Consider the following 14,662-nt stretch of genomic DNA (forward strand, 5'->3'; position numbering starts at 1 on the left):
ATGCTTTTATTTTCTACTCTATTCAAATTTGAATGTATTCTATTTTAAAATTCAAATTTCGACATTACATTGTTTCTATTCTATACTATTTTTTTATTTTATTCTATTCTTGTTTTTTTTTTAATTCTATTCTTTTATATTCTATTCTTTTCTATTCTATTCTATTATTTTCTGTTCTATTCAAATTTTTAATTTATTCTATTTGAAATTTGAATTTCGGAAGACGGTTATATTCTTTCTATTTTATTCTATTCTATTCTTTTTTAGTCTATTATAATCTTTTCTTTTCTATTCTATTCCTTTATTTTCTATTCTAATTTATTCTCTTGGGAAAATCAAATTTGATTTGAAAATGGAAAGATATATAGTAGTGCTGCGCTCCCTCTTAGCACAATGTACAATGCGGGCAAGAAATTATTTAGAATAGATTGTGGTGTGCGTTAATGGTAAATAAAAATATATATATATACAGTGGGTACGGAAAGTATTCAGAACCCCTTAAATTTTTCACTCTTTGTTATATTGCAGCCATTTGCTAAAATCATTTAAGTTCATTCTTCTTCCTCATGAATGTACACATAGCACCCCATACTGACAGAAAAACACAGAATTGTTGACATTGTTGCAGATTTATTAAAAAAGAAAAACTGAAATATCACATGGTCCTAAGTATTCAGACCCTTTGCTGTGACACTCATATATTTAACTCAGGTGCTTTCCATTTCTTCTGATCATCCTTGAGATGGTTCTACACCTTCATTTGAGTCCAGCTGTGTTTGATTATACTGATTGGACTTGATTAGGAAAGCCACACACCTGTCTATATAAGACCTTCCAGATCACAATGCATGTCAGAGCAAATGAGAATCATGAGGTCAAAGGAACTGCCTGAAGAGCTCAGAGACAGAATTGTGGCAAGGCACAGATCTGGCCAAGGTTACAAAAAGATTTCTGCTGCACTTAAGGTTCCTAAGAGCACAGTGGCCTCCATAATCCTCAAATGGAAGATGTTTGGGACGACCAGAACCCTTCCTAGAGCTGGCCGTCCGGCCAAACTGAGCTATCGGGGGAGAACAGCCTTGGTGAGAGAGGTAAAGAAGAACCCAAAGATCACTGTGGCTGAGCTTCAGAGATGCAGTCAGGAGATGGGAGAAAGTTGTAGAAAGTCAACCATCACTGCAGCCCTCCACCAGTCAGGGCTTTATGGCAGAGTGGCCCGACGGAAGCCTCTCCTCAGTGTAAGACACATGAAAGCCCGCATGGAGTTTGCTAAAAAACACCTGAAGGACTCCAAGATGTGTTCAGTCACAGCGGGAGTCGGGCCAGGGGAGGAGCAGCGGCGATCGCCTCTGCTCTTCCCCGATCATCGGGGGATCGAGTTTCGAGGTCTGCCCGCTTGTGTAAACAGAGCGGGCGGATCTCCTAAGTGACAGGCAGGGTCAGATTGCAGGATTCAGCATAGCTGGATCTGTGCCTGTGTCACTCAGTCACCTCCCCCCACACACGTCAGTAAGCACCAGGCATACATTAACCCCTCCCTCTCCAATAAAATTAACCCCTTCCCTGCCAGTGTCATTTTTACAGTAACAGTGCATATTTATAGCACTGATTACTGTAGTAATGTCACTGGTATCCCCAAAAGTGTCAAAAATGTCAGTCAGGGGTCCGATCTGTCCGCCGCAATGTCGCAGTCCCGCAAAAAAAATCGCAGATCGCCGCCATTACTCGTTAAAAAAAAAAAACACCAAAAATGACAGAAATCTCTCCTTAGTTAGTAAACGCAATAACTTTTGCGCAAACCAATCAAAATACGCTTATTGCGATTTTTTTTACCAAAAATATGTAGCATAAAACAAATTGGCCAAAAATGATAAAAATTTTTGAGGGGGAATTTCATATAAAAAAATGTGAAAAATATTGTTATTTTTTCAAAATTGTCGCTCTTTTTTTGGTTTATAGCGCAAAAAGTAAAAATCGCACAGGTGATCAAATACCACCAAAAGAAAGCTCTGTTTGTGGGAAAAAAAGGACATAAATTTCGTTTGGGTACGACGTTGCATGACCGTGCAATTGTCAGTTAAATTCGCACAGTGCCGAATCGCAAAAAGTGGCCTGGACGTAAAGCAAGAAAATCCTCCAGTGGTAAAGTGGTTTAGGATAAAAGTTTCAGTGCTAGCTGCAACCTCTTTTCTTCATCCATTTCTCCTTTTTTTTCTTACGCACATTTTACCCTTGACAGTGTAAGAGCCCCATCTATCACATGATTTGAAAATGATTCAAAATTAAATTTGATTCAAAAACTATTCAAATTTCGTCCATAATTTTGATTGGTTATTTCGGGTTTGCTTAACTTCGTTACTATTGTATATTGAAAATTCGGATACATCCGATTTTCCAAATAACGAAAACATTTGCCCGAATTTCAATTTGGAATGAAACAAACCACACATGTCTAGAAAGCTCTAACGATTGGGCCCTCTGATTCCTCCTGCATTGTATTGTAACTGTACGGTCTGCCCTCATGTTGTAAAGCGCTGCACAAACTGTTGGCGCTATACAAATCCTGTATAGTAATAATAATAATAATAATGTTCATTTACTAATGCTATTATTATATTGGTGCTATTATATTACTACTAAAAGAGCTGAAATCCAATGAATAAAAGGGGCGGGGCCAGGGACAGTCAGGCAGGGTAAAGAAATGGCTAGATGATGCTGGACGTCCTCACAGCATGCGGTGAAATCAGAGTAAGCTGTTTTCAGTCCAGGAGAGAAGTCGGTACAAATGTGCAAGACTAAAGGGGAGGGCCAGAGATCAGAGCATTCGATGGTCAGCTTCGGCTGGCCTAGAAGAACGGGGGTCTGCCTGGGGATTGGTCTCTCTTTGGGAGAGCCCCTCAACCAAGCATTCGATGGTTAGCTTCGGCTGGCCTATAAGAATGGGGGGGTCTGCCAGGGGGTGGGTCTCTCTTTGGGAGAGCCTCTCAACCAAGCATTCGATGGTTAGCTCTGGCTGGCCTAGAGGAACGGGGGGTCTGCCAGGGGGTGGGTCTCTCTTCGGAAGAGCCCCTCAACCAAGCATTTGATGGTTAGCTTCGGCTGGCCTAGAGGAACGGGTGTCTGCCAGGGTTTTGTTCTCTTTTTGGGAGAGCCCCTCAAGCAAGCATTCGATGGTCAGCTTCAGCTGGCCTAGAAGAACGGGGGTCTGCCAGAGGGTTGGGTCTCTCTTTGGGAGAGCCCCTCGACCAAGCATTCGATGTTCAGCTTTGGCTGGCCTAGAAGAACGGGGGTCTGCCAGGGGGGTGGGTCTCTCTTTGGGAGAGCCCCTCAACCAAGCATTCGATGCTCAGCTTTGGCTGGCCTAGAAGAACGGGGGTCTGCCTGGTGGTTGGTCTCTCTTTGGGAGAGCCCCTCAACCAAGCATTCGATGTTTAGCTTCGGCTGGCCTATAAGAATGGGGGGGTCTGCCAGGGGGTGGGTCTCTCTTTGGGAGAGCCCCTCAACCAAGCATTCGATGGTTAGCTCTGGCTGGCCTAGAGGAACGGGGGGTCTGCCAGGGGGTGGGTCTCTCTTCGGAAGAGCCCCTCAACCAAGCATTTGATGGTTAGCTTCGGCTGGCCTAGAGGAACGGGTGTCTGCCAGGGGGTGGGTCTCTCTTTGGGAGAGCCCCTCAACCAAGCATTCGATGGTCAGCTTCAGCTGGCCTAAATGAACGGGGGTCTGCCAGAGGGTTGGGTCTCTCTTTGGGAGAGCCCCTCAACCAAGCATTCGATGTTCAGCTTTGGCTGGCCTAGAAGAACGGGGGTCTGCCAGGGGGGTGGGTCTCTCTTTGGGAGAGCCCCTCAACCAAGCATTCGAAGGTCAGCTTTGGCTGGCCTAGAAGAATGGGGGTCTGCCAGGGGGGTGGGTCTCTCTTTGAGAGAACCCCATGACCAAACATTAGATGGTCAGCTTCGGCTGGCCTATAAGAACAGGGGTCTGCCAGGTGTGTGGGTCTCTCTTCGGAAGATCCTCTCGACCAAGCATTCGATGGTTAGCTTTGGCTGGCCTAGAAGAATGGGGGTCTGCCAGGGGGTGGGCCTCTCTTTGGGAGAGCCCCTCGACCAAACATTTGATGGTCAGCTTTGGCTGGCCTAGAAGAATGAGGGTCTACCAAGGGGGTGGGTCTCTCTTTGGGAGAGTCCCTCAACCAAGCATTCGATGGTCAGCTTTGGCTGGCCTAGAAGAATGGTCATCTGCCAGGGGGGGTGGGTCCCTCTTTGGGAGAGCCCCTCGATCAAGCATTCGATGGTCAGCTTCAGCTGGCCTAGAAGAACGAGGGTCTACCAAGGAGGTGGGTCTCTCTTTGGGAGAGCCCCTCAACCAAGCAAATGATGGTTAGCTTCGGCTAGCCAAGAAGAATGGGATCTGCCAGGGGGGTGGGTCTCTCTTTGGGAGAGCCCCTCAAGCAAGCATTCGATGTTCAGCTTCGGCTGGCCTAGAAGAACAGGGCTCTGCCAGGGCGTGGGTCTCTCTATGGGAGAGCCCCTCGACCAAGTATTTCAGGTTAGACATCGGCTGGCCTAGAAGAATGGGGGTCTGCCAAGGGGGTGGGTCTCTCTTCGGGAGAGCCCCTCGATCAAGCATTCGATGGTCAGCTTTGGCTGACCTAGAAGAATGAGGGTCTGCCAGGGGGTGAGTCTCTCTTCGGCAGAGCCCCTCGACCAAGTATTTGGGGTTGGCTTCAGCTGGCATAGAAGAACGGGGGTCTGCCAAGGGGGTGGGTCTCTCTTCGGGAGAGCCCCTCGACCAAGCATTTGATGGTCAGCTTCCGATAGTCTAGAAGAACGGGGTCTGCCAGGCCTTCTGGCTAGGCAGACCATTGGAAACCCTTTGTCCCTGTCAGGAGCCTTGCTCCCCGGGGATCAGGGTAGAGGTCCTACCCCTTCGGGGGTGGACTAAAAGCACACCCTTAAGTGCACTTTTCATTGGGTTTTTTTCATTCTAAGTTTTTGCACCACCACGGACTGAGGCTACAAAGAAAGGGACTGAAAAAAAATGTCCTCAGTCATATTTCGATAGGGGATGGGGGCTTTGTCGCCAGGTAGGCTGTATGTGGCCCTATGGTTTCAAACAGCAGCCCTATCAGTAGGTGCAGAACTAGTGCTAGGCTTTCCTATTAGAGATCCAATGTAGGCTCGCCAAACACTGTGTTCAGCACAATGTATCACATGTTTATTAATAACATGAAGATCTATTGTAAATAACAATGTATCCATTTTTAAAACGCCAAACTTTTATTATTATCTATAATTAAAATAATCACGTCCCTTTATAGCCCTTCCCCACCCCCCACCAGTCCCGGATGATGGTCAATGCCCAGATGGAGTCATCTTACCTCTATGATGTCCTGCACCTGCTTGGCGATGTCACCTACTGTCTGCAGAATGGACTCGCTGTACAGCCTCTGTGGGGGAGGGGAGACAGGTTACATTTCACTATGTGGGCTTTACTATAAGGACATTAGAGTGTAAGCACCTTTGGTGCAGAGACTGATTTTAATGGCTCAGTGTTCTCTGTATAGCAATGCGGTATATGTCAGAGCTATATAAATATATAATAATAGTGTGTGACTGTGGGGGACATTAGAGTGTAAGCTCCTCTGGTATAGAGACTGATGTGACTGGCTCAGTGTTCTCTGTACAGCGCTGCAGTATATGTCAGAGCTATATAAATGTATAATAATAATAGTGTGACTGTGGGGGACATTAGAGTGTAAGCTCCCCTGGTACAGAGACTGATGTGACTGGCTCAGTGATCTCTGTACGGCACTGCGGTATATGTCAGAGCTATATACATGTATAATAATAGTGAGTGACTGTGTGGGGGGCATTAGAGTGTAAGCTCTTTTGGTACAGGGACTGATGTGACTGGCTCAGTGATCCCTGTACAGCACTGCGGTATATGTCAGAGCTATATACATTTATAATAATAGTGTCTGACTGTGGGGGGCATTAGAGTGTAAGCTCCTCTGGTACAGAGACTGATGTGACTGGCTCAGTGTTCTCTGTACAGCACTGCGGTATATGTCAGAGCTATATACATGTATAATAATAATAGTGTGTGACTGTGTGGGGGGCATTAGAGTGTAAGCTCCTCGGTTGCTGAGGCTGATGTTGCCTGCTCAGTGTTCTGTTCTATGGTACTGTATATGTCACCATCTTATAAATACATCCAGTTGTCCTGGAGGAGAAGAATTGTCCCCCCACCTTATAGTTAATGATGGCCTCGTCTTCCTCTTGAAATATTTCAGCGTCGCAGTCTCGTAGAAGTTGCACCATCTGGTTGGGGTCGGCTTTATCCAGTTCCCGAGTGATGGGATTGGACTTCTCACTGATGGGGAGAGACTCTTCATATCCAGCCAGCTGGGGACCATATTGAGGAGGTCAGATATCACATCCAATGTCACATGTCCACATAATCTCCTTCATTGGGTTCTTACCTCCCACTTCCCAGGATCAGGGGTCTCAATAACATGCTTGTATCTGCGGGTTCCTTTCATGGTTGGGGCTCAGTAGTTGAATCTGTTGGGAGATTCCACATACTATATTACCATCTCAATATTTTTTGTTCAGTACACACTGTGAAGAGTGGCGGAGGAGAAACTCCATTTAAAAATGTAGGGTGGAAAGGTTTGGACACCCTCGGCCTAATTGGAGATTATTGACCTTCTAAGTCAATGGTCTCAAAACTGTGGCCCGAGGGCCAGATGTTGCCCTTTGCTTGCTTTTATCCAGCCCTTGGGGCATTATTTCCCTTCACTGTCAGCTGCAGTGGGTCATAGTTCCTGCCACTCTATTCCTCCTACTGACACCAGCGATGGGGACCTTGTTCTCTCACTGACACTAATGATGGGACACTATTCCTCGCCCTAACACCAATGATGGGCAGTATTCCTCCCACTAACACCAGGTCATTTTCTACACCCTCTGCCCATGGTCTGGCCCCCCTAAAGTTTGAAGGACAGTAAGCTGGCCCTGCATTTTTAAAAGTTGTCTAAGTGAAACAAAGTAAAGACGACATCTGCAGGGAACTCCAAAAACACAATCGGTTCCTGTAGATTCATGCATAAAAACATAAAATAAAACATAAAATGTGTCATGTGCAAAGTCTGGGCTTTCTGACCACCATTACCAACATTCCCTGCTAGAATTCCAATCCTTCAACCAGTTTGAGAGTCTTTCTACTATTATTTTACAAGTTCCTTTCTACTTCTACTTGAGTCTAGTTGAAAAATATTCGTGGACTGTTTTGCATTTTCCTAAAGTTTGTAATCTACCTAAAGTTACTCAGTAATTTTTATCTCTGGAAGCTGCAGTGGTCATTGGAGAAGGTCTGAACCTACGACCTCTGTTGTGTCTGGCAGTATCCCTTCTTGCTGATCCACCTAAGATGCTGGACAGCCCCCTGTCTGATCCATTGGACAATCCTACCTTGTGCTTTGTTTCTGGTGAACCTTAAACTCTTTACTCCTCCCATGAACATCCTATTTAAGCCTTTGCACTTCCTGTTTGCCAGATTATTGTGCTCTCTCCAGCCAATATTTCACTCCTGCTGCTGTCCGGATCTCTGCTACAACACATTACAAGACTTTTGGCTTGTTCCTCCACAACGCTTCTGCTTAATCCCAACCTCCACCCATTTGTTACTAACCTTTGGCTTGTTTTTTGACTACGCTTCTGCTTGATCCATACCTGTTATTTCTGCTACTGGACCTCAGCTTGCTCACCTCGTGGTTGGGGTGATCCTGAGGACTGCAGCTTGGTAGTACTAACACACAGCAAAACTCATCTCCAGCATCAGGAGCCCTGGTGAATACCAGTTAGCGCCAGGGGAGGACTGGGCCAGGGGGCCGGGGGGCAATTGCCCCCTGGGCCACTCTGATGTCCTGTAAAAAGGTTTCACTGCTTCTGCCACAGACATGCCTAAATGATTCCTGGTGAAGAGAAGAAAAAAGTCCCCGCTGCTGACCTACTGAGTGCAGGTTGAAGACAAGGGCAGAAACCAGACCTCCCTCTCCAGCATGGATGGTGTAAACTGTGTCTGAGGACAGGCCGGTTCCATGGCCCACTGGAGACTCTCCTCCCCTGGCCAGCCCTAACCAAGCTGCCCCAGCCCCCCCCCCAACCGCCCCCTGCTGGCCAGGTTGGGAACCTGGATTCAGCTGGTGAGTAGAGAGTACCTGGAGCAGGGCTTCAGCCTGGAATGAGGGTCAGGAGGAGGACGGGAAGAGGGAGAGTGGGAGGGGACCGAGTCGCTGCACCATGGGCCTCTGGTTTGTACCTGCCCCCTGGGCTGAAAGTTGCCAGTCTGCCCCTGGTTAGCGCCTAGACCTTGGGTGAGCCTGTGTCATCTGCATGGGTGACCTGCTTCTTATCCAGGGTATGGTTGACCTGCTGTTCTTATCCAGCTGGTCGGTGTGAGCCCCTTTACTGCTATAGCTATTGGCCTCCAAGCCTGACCCCTGACCGTGACACATAGTGTACTTTAAATTATGTTTTGGATTGTTCTGATGGTCTATTTGACCCATTTACAGCTTTTGTTTCTTTACACAAGACATCTTAAAGGTTTGGTTAGGGTTTAGTAGAATCCATCCTTACTGTTACCTCCACTGGTGTAGTATTTGTTGTGTCAGACAGCCCCAAAGATATCCACCTCCGGGCTTCAAAGTTGGTAACGTGTACCTTGATTGTTATCGCAAAGCAAACTTTGTGTTTTTTTTAGTAATTTTACCCGATTGTCTAATCCTCCTCAGCACAGACTTCAGACAACATTTAGCTCCGTAGATTCCTCTGTGCTTTGTTGCGTTGCCTCTCTGGACACTGTGTAGGTCTCTGGAGAAGTTCATAGTTGGCTTTGAGTTGTATTTTTAGATTGCCCTAATGGTCTAGTTGACCTAGAGATTTGGTCTCTTCACAAAAGACTTCTTTAAGTAGAGATGTGCGTGACGGAAAAATTTGTTTCCTTTCATTTCCTTTTGCCACGTTCGATATAGAATGATTCGTTTTCAGAAATTGTTTCCAATATTCGTTATTTTCAAATCTACTTACATTTATTTGAATACTTTTGAAATTCGGATTTACAGCAAGGAGCACTGGAGGGGCAAACCCATGTCAAATAAAACCAGTGCTCCTTGCTGTAAAGACCAGTTATAGGTGGGGGAAGTGACCATTTTTTATATTGTTGATATATTGGCCAAGCAACGCACTGACACCTTTGCTGCCATAGTGCAATATGCTGGGCAGGGGCGTAACTACAGGGGTTGCAATCGCAACCGGGCCCCATGCTCCAGGGGGCCCGTGTGGCTCCCCTGTATACCTGGATAGGAGGGGCGGCGGGGGCAGCATGTAGAGAAATCACTGTCCTCCTTTTTCCTCTTGTAGCTGCAGGAGGAAATTGGAGGAGATTGGTTCCTCTGTATGCTGCCCCCGCCACTCCTCCTATCCAGTTCACTTGTGTTCTGCTGTCTCTGGGCCCCTGTGTGCTCCCCTGCCCCCCCCCCCCACTGTGCTCCCTCCCCTCTCCTGACGGCTGCTGCAGGGGATATGTCACAATAGAGAACCAGGAAGGGGTCGGTAAATATGTAATTTACCAGCTCCTTCCTTTTCTGAATGGACAGAGTCATAGTCAGTGACTTTGTAAAAAAATAAAATAAAATGATAAAAAAATAATACAATTAAAATACCAAGAAATAAAAACTACTGACACCAGTGGGTGAACTTCCAGGATCGCAAAGGTCACACTTGCGACCTGGCCCTGGCATTCCACCACCGTGGGGAGGCCCCAACATGGCAGGAAGGGGGCCCACTGCAGAACTTGTGAAAGGGTCCCACTGCGGGACCATAATAAATGGCCCCCGCAACGAGAGTAAAGGGCCCCAGGATCAGTGGGAAGAGTCCCAGGCTTGAAGGAAAGGGCCCCGGCCAGGGGTCCCGGGGGGGCCCTTCATGGTTTCTTGCACCGGGGCCCTGAAGGTTCTAGTTACGCCTCTGATGCTGGGTGTGCAATGTGTTCCTGCACCTTTAAGGAAGGGTGGACTCCCTCCAGTAACCTGTCCTCCATCTATCCATCAGAAAGCATGTGCTCCCACTGTGGGGACTCTTAAAAGGTAAGAGGTAAGGTCTGCAGATAACAGGGTGCCTTGCCGGGGCCTGCAGGTTACGCATTTATTTGAAAATGTGTGCAACTTGACCACTTGCCGACCGGTCACGTTGACCGTACTGCATCAAAGTGGCTCGATATCGTCCAGCGACGTAGACCTACGTCGCTGGACTCCTCCCCTTGTGGGCGGCACGCGTGCGCCGCCGGAGGCTCGCTCCCGCTGTTTTCAGTCACAGCGGGAGTCGGGCCAGGGGAAGAGAGGCGGTGATCACCGCCGCTCTTCCCCGATCGTCGGGGATCGAGTGTGGAGATCCGCCCGCTTGTGTAAACAAAGTGGGCGGATCTCCTATGTGAGAGGCAGGGACAGATTACAGGATTCAGCATAGCTGAACCTGGGATCTGTGCCTGTGTCACTTAGTCCCCTCCCCCCACACACGTCAGTAAGCACCAGGCATACATTAACCCCTTGATCACCAATAAAAATTAACCCCTTCCCTGCCAGTGTCATTTTTACAGTAACAGTTCATATTTATAGCACTGATTACTGTAGTAATGTCACTGGTACCCGCAAAAGTGTCAAAAATGTCAGTCAAGGGTCCGATCTGTCCGCCGCAATGTCACAGTCCCGCGAAAAAAAACGCAGATCGCCGCCATTACTAGTTAAAAAAAAAACAATAAAAATGACATAAATTTCCCGTAGTTAGTAGCTGCGATTACTTTTGCGCAAACCAAACAAAATACGCTTATTGCCATTTTTTTTACCAAACATATGTAGCATAAAAAAAATTGGCCTAAAATGTTAAAAAAATTCGATTTTTACATTTTTTGGGGGGGGGGGGGGGAATTTCATATAAAAAAAAATGTGAAAAATATTGTTATTTTTTCAAAATTGTCGCTCTTTTTTTGTTTATAGCGCAAAAAGTAAATATCGCACAGGTGATCAAATACCACCAAAAGAAAGCTCTTTTGTGGGGAAAAAGGACATAAATTTAATTTGGGTACAGCGTCGCACGACTGCGCAATTGTCCGTTAAAGTAACACAGTGCCGAATCGCACTGGTCAGGAATGGGTTAAAATCTTCCGGTCTTAAAGGGGTTAAAAATACGCTCATTGAGAATTTTTTTGTCAAAGACATGTAGCTAAATACATTTTGGCCTAAATACAGTATATGACAAAAATTGAATATATTGGATATTTTTTAACTGTCAAAGTAGAAAAATATTGTTATTTTTTCAAAATTTTCGCATTTTTTTTATTAATATCGCAAAAAATAAAAAGTGCAGAGGTGATCAAATACCACCAAAAGAAAGCTCTGTTTGTGGGGGAAAAAAAAAGTAAATTTAGTTTGGGTACGGCGTTGCATGACCGCGCAATTGTCAGTTAAAGTCGCACAGTGCCGAAATTGCAAAAAGTGGCCTGGACGTAAGACAGCAAAATCCTCCGGTGGTAAAGTGGTTAACCCCTGTTTTTAACGCATACTGTTAGACAGGTCGATTCGGTTGGTCACAGGCTTATTGGTAAGTTGAGCCTGGAAAATCTTTGGCAGAGCAGATCCCCTTTAAAGTGCCCCCTCCCCCTGGGAGAAGGTTGGGAGTTCAGACAGGACCAGGAATGGAGGTGAGTCAGACTGGAGAAGAAGAAGGGGCAAGGGGAGGGAAGGGTGCCCCTGGTTTCCCCACCATAGCCCTGAGAGAGAAGGAGAGCTCCAGTGAGTCAGTTCAGATTTAAAAGAAGACCTCAGGACAGAGGCGTAACTAGAACCTTCAGGGCCCAGATGCAAGAAACCATGAAGGGCCCCCCGGACACATGGCGGGGGCCCTTCCCTTCAAGCCTGGGGCTCTTCCCACTGATCCTGGGGCCCTTTACTCTTGTTGCAGGGCCCTTTATTACGGTCCCGCAGCAGGACCCTTTCACAAGTTCTGCAGTGGGCCCCCTTCCTGCCATCTTGGGGCCTCCCCACAGTGGTGGAATGCCAGGGCCCGGTTGCAAGTGTGACCTTTGCGATCCTGGAAGTTCACCCACCAGTGTTAGTTGTTTTTATTTTTTAGTATTTTAATTGTATTATTTTTTATCATTTTATTTTATTTTTTTACACTATCACTGACTATGACTCTGTCCATTCAGAAAAGGAAGGAGCTGGTAAATTAATTATATTTACCGACCTTTCCTGGTTCTCTATTGTGACACATCGCCTGCAGCAGCCAGCAGGAGAAGGGGTGGAGCACAGTGGGGGGGGGGGGCAACACAGTAGGGGGGGGGGGTACAACAAAGTAGGGGGGGATCAGGGGAGCACACAGGGGTCCAGAGACAGCAGAACACAAGTGAACTGGATAGGAGGAGTGGCGGGCAGCATACAGAGGAACCAATCTCCTCCATTTTCCTCCTGCAACTACAGGAGGAAAAAGGAGGACAGTGACTTCCCTACATGCTGCCCCCCCTGCCCCTCCTATCCAGGTGTACAGGGAAGCCGCACATGCCCCCTTGCGCCATGGGGCCCGGTTGCAATTGCAACCCCTGCAACCCCTGTAGTTACACCCCTGCCTCAGGAGTTGGTTCACCCTTTGGTTCCTAATCTCCTTGCCCAGGCGTAGAAGAGTAGTAAAGCTACAGGGAGTGAGTGCCCTTTGCAGAAGATATGAGCAGCCTCTGGAAGGGCCTAATATCAACTGTGCTCACAATCTTGGCTATAGAACTGCGTTGAGGTCTGTAACCCAAGAATTAATTGAGGCTTTTCAGTAAAAGAAGATTAATCACATTCAGCCTTGTGGTGCCTTTATTCGGTTGAAGAGAGTGAGAGAGTGCTACTTGTTTCCCCTGGATGTTGGGCCTGCAAAAGATAGGCCATCGACTGGAACCCCTGGGAGTGAAGGGGTGAAGCAGCGCAGCCAGGAGGGTGGAAAGGGGGTCGGTTTCCACCTGCCACTAACACATCAGGGAGAATCATAGGCAAAGGTATTGTATTGCCCTGAAGTTCACTTTACATTGGGGGCCGGTTCAGCTGCTCGCTATGGCCATGCATGAGATAGCCCGCCACAAGTCCACAAAAGACACGACAAAACCACAACAAAACACAACAACCAGTGGTGTATTTTGGTTTTGTGCTGCCCTAGGCAAGACTAAAATTGGGTGCCCCCCCCCCTCCCATGTAAATTTTCCCCACTCCTTTTTTAACAGACGAGGGGGCGAGGGAGAGAGAGGGGTGGGTGGTAGAGGGAGGGAAAGAGAGGGGGTAAGTGTGTGAGAGAGAGAGAGGGTGGGTGAGGGGGGATGAAAGAGAGGGGAGAATCAAAGAGAGAGAGAGAAAGGGGGGGTGAGAGAGAGAGGGAGAGGGAGTATGAGAGAGAGAGAGAGGGGGGGTGAGAGAGAGAGGGGGGGGGGGGTGAGAGAGAGAGGGGGGGTGAGAGAGAGAGAGTGTGAGGGGGGTGAGAGAGAGAGGGGGGATGAGAGAGACGGGGGTGAGAGAGAGAGGGGGGAGAGAGAGGGGGGGATGAGAGAGAGAGAGAGAGAGAGAGAGTGAGAGGAGAGCGAGAGAGGGGGGATGATAGAGAAAGAGAGAGGGGGTGAGAGAGAGGGGGATGAGAGAGTTGGTTCTAGCAACTATTGGCCAATAGAGTCTCAGGTGGAGGGGGGCTTTTTTGCTGCCCCCCTGCAAAGTGCTGCCCTAGGCCTGGGCCTTGTTGGCCTAGGCCAAAATACAGAACTGACAACAACCAAAGCTTTTTTGTCCTTCTTGACTTCCATTTGTTAATAACATTCCAGAGTGTAAAAATTGCAACCTGAAAGCTTTAGATCTTCTTTCAGCGAGTCCCTCACAGTGGGAGAGCCAGTAATCTTTATCGTCAGATCCTAAATCAGAGGAGCCCATGGAAGCATGCTGCCCCAGAAGAGAATGGGCAACTTTGGAACTGCCCGTTCTTTACTTGGATCAAGGCAAAATCTCATCATACACCTTACAATCTGACTGTACAATCTCCAACTATATAATATGAGAACCCCCCTAAACTATACAATCAATTTATAACCAATCAAGCAGGTCCTTACACCACATAGCTGTTGGTAGATGCAGTGCTGTATTTTGGCCTAGGCCGTCAAGGCCCAGGCCTAGGGCAGCACTTTGCAGGGGGGGGGGCAGCAAAAAAGCCACCCCCTCTTCACCTGAGACTCTATTGGCCACTGGTTGCTAGAGCCACCTCTCTCACCCCTTCCTCTCTTTCTCACCCCCCCCCCCTTCTCTCTCTCTCTCTCTCTCTCTCTCTCTCTCTCATCCCCCTCTCTCTCTCATCCACCCCCTCTGTCTCATTCCCCCTCTCTCTCTCTTTCTCTCTCATCCCCACCCCTCTTTCTCTCTCACCCCCTCTCTCTCTCTCATCCCCCTCTCTCTCTCATCCATTCCCTCTGTCTCATCCCCCTCTCTCTCTCTCTCTCTCTCTCTCTCTCTCTCTCTCTCTCTCTCACCCCCTCTCTCTCTCTTTCTCTCTCATCCCCACCCCTCTCTCTCTCTCACACCCCCCCCTCTCTCTCT

The 14,662-nt window shown here is 47.7% G+C and overlaps 1 protein-coding gene across 2 annotated transcripts in view; it reads right to left on the minus strand.

Moving 5' to 3' along the window:
- The window catches only part of GCKR (glucokinase regulator), a 77,134-nt gene that overhangs the window by 59,263 nt on the left and 3,209 nt on the right, over positions 1-14,662 (minus strand). For both annotated transcript variants that reach the window (XM_082249033.1, XM_082249032.1), the window contains exons 2-4: positions 6,482-6,563; positions 6,249-6,404; positions 5,378-5,446 (exon numbers count right to left, since the gene is read on the minus strand). In XM_082249033.1, coding sequence (XP_082105159.1) covers positions 5,378-5,446; positions 6,249-6,404; positions 6,482-6,541 — 285 coding nt within the window. In that variant the 5' untranslated portion in view covers positions 6,542-6,563. The remainder of the gene's footprint in view (positions 1-5,377; positions 5,447-6,248; positions 6,405-6,481; positions 6,564-14,662) is intronic.

Source organism: Pelophylax lessonae (assembly GCF_965119305.1).
Source record: "Pelophylax lessonae genome assembly, chromosome: 3".
NCBI lineage: Eukaryota > Metazoa > Chordata > Amphibia > Anura > Ranidae > Pelophylax > Pelophylax lessonae.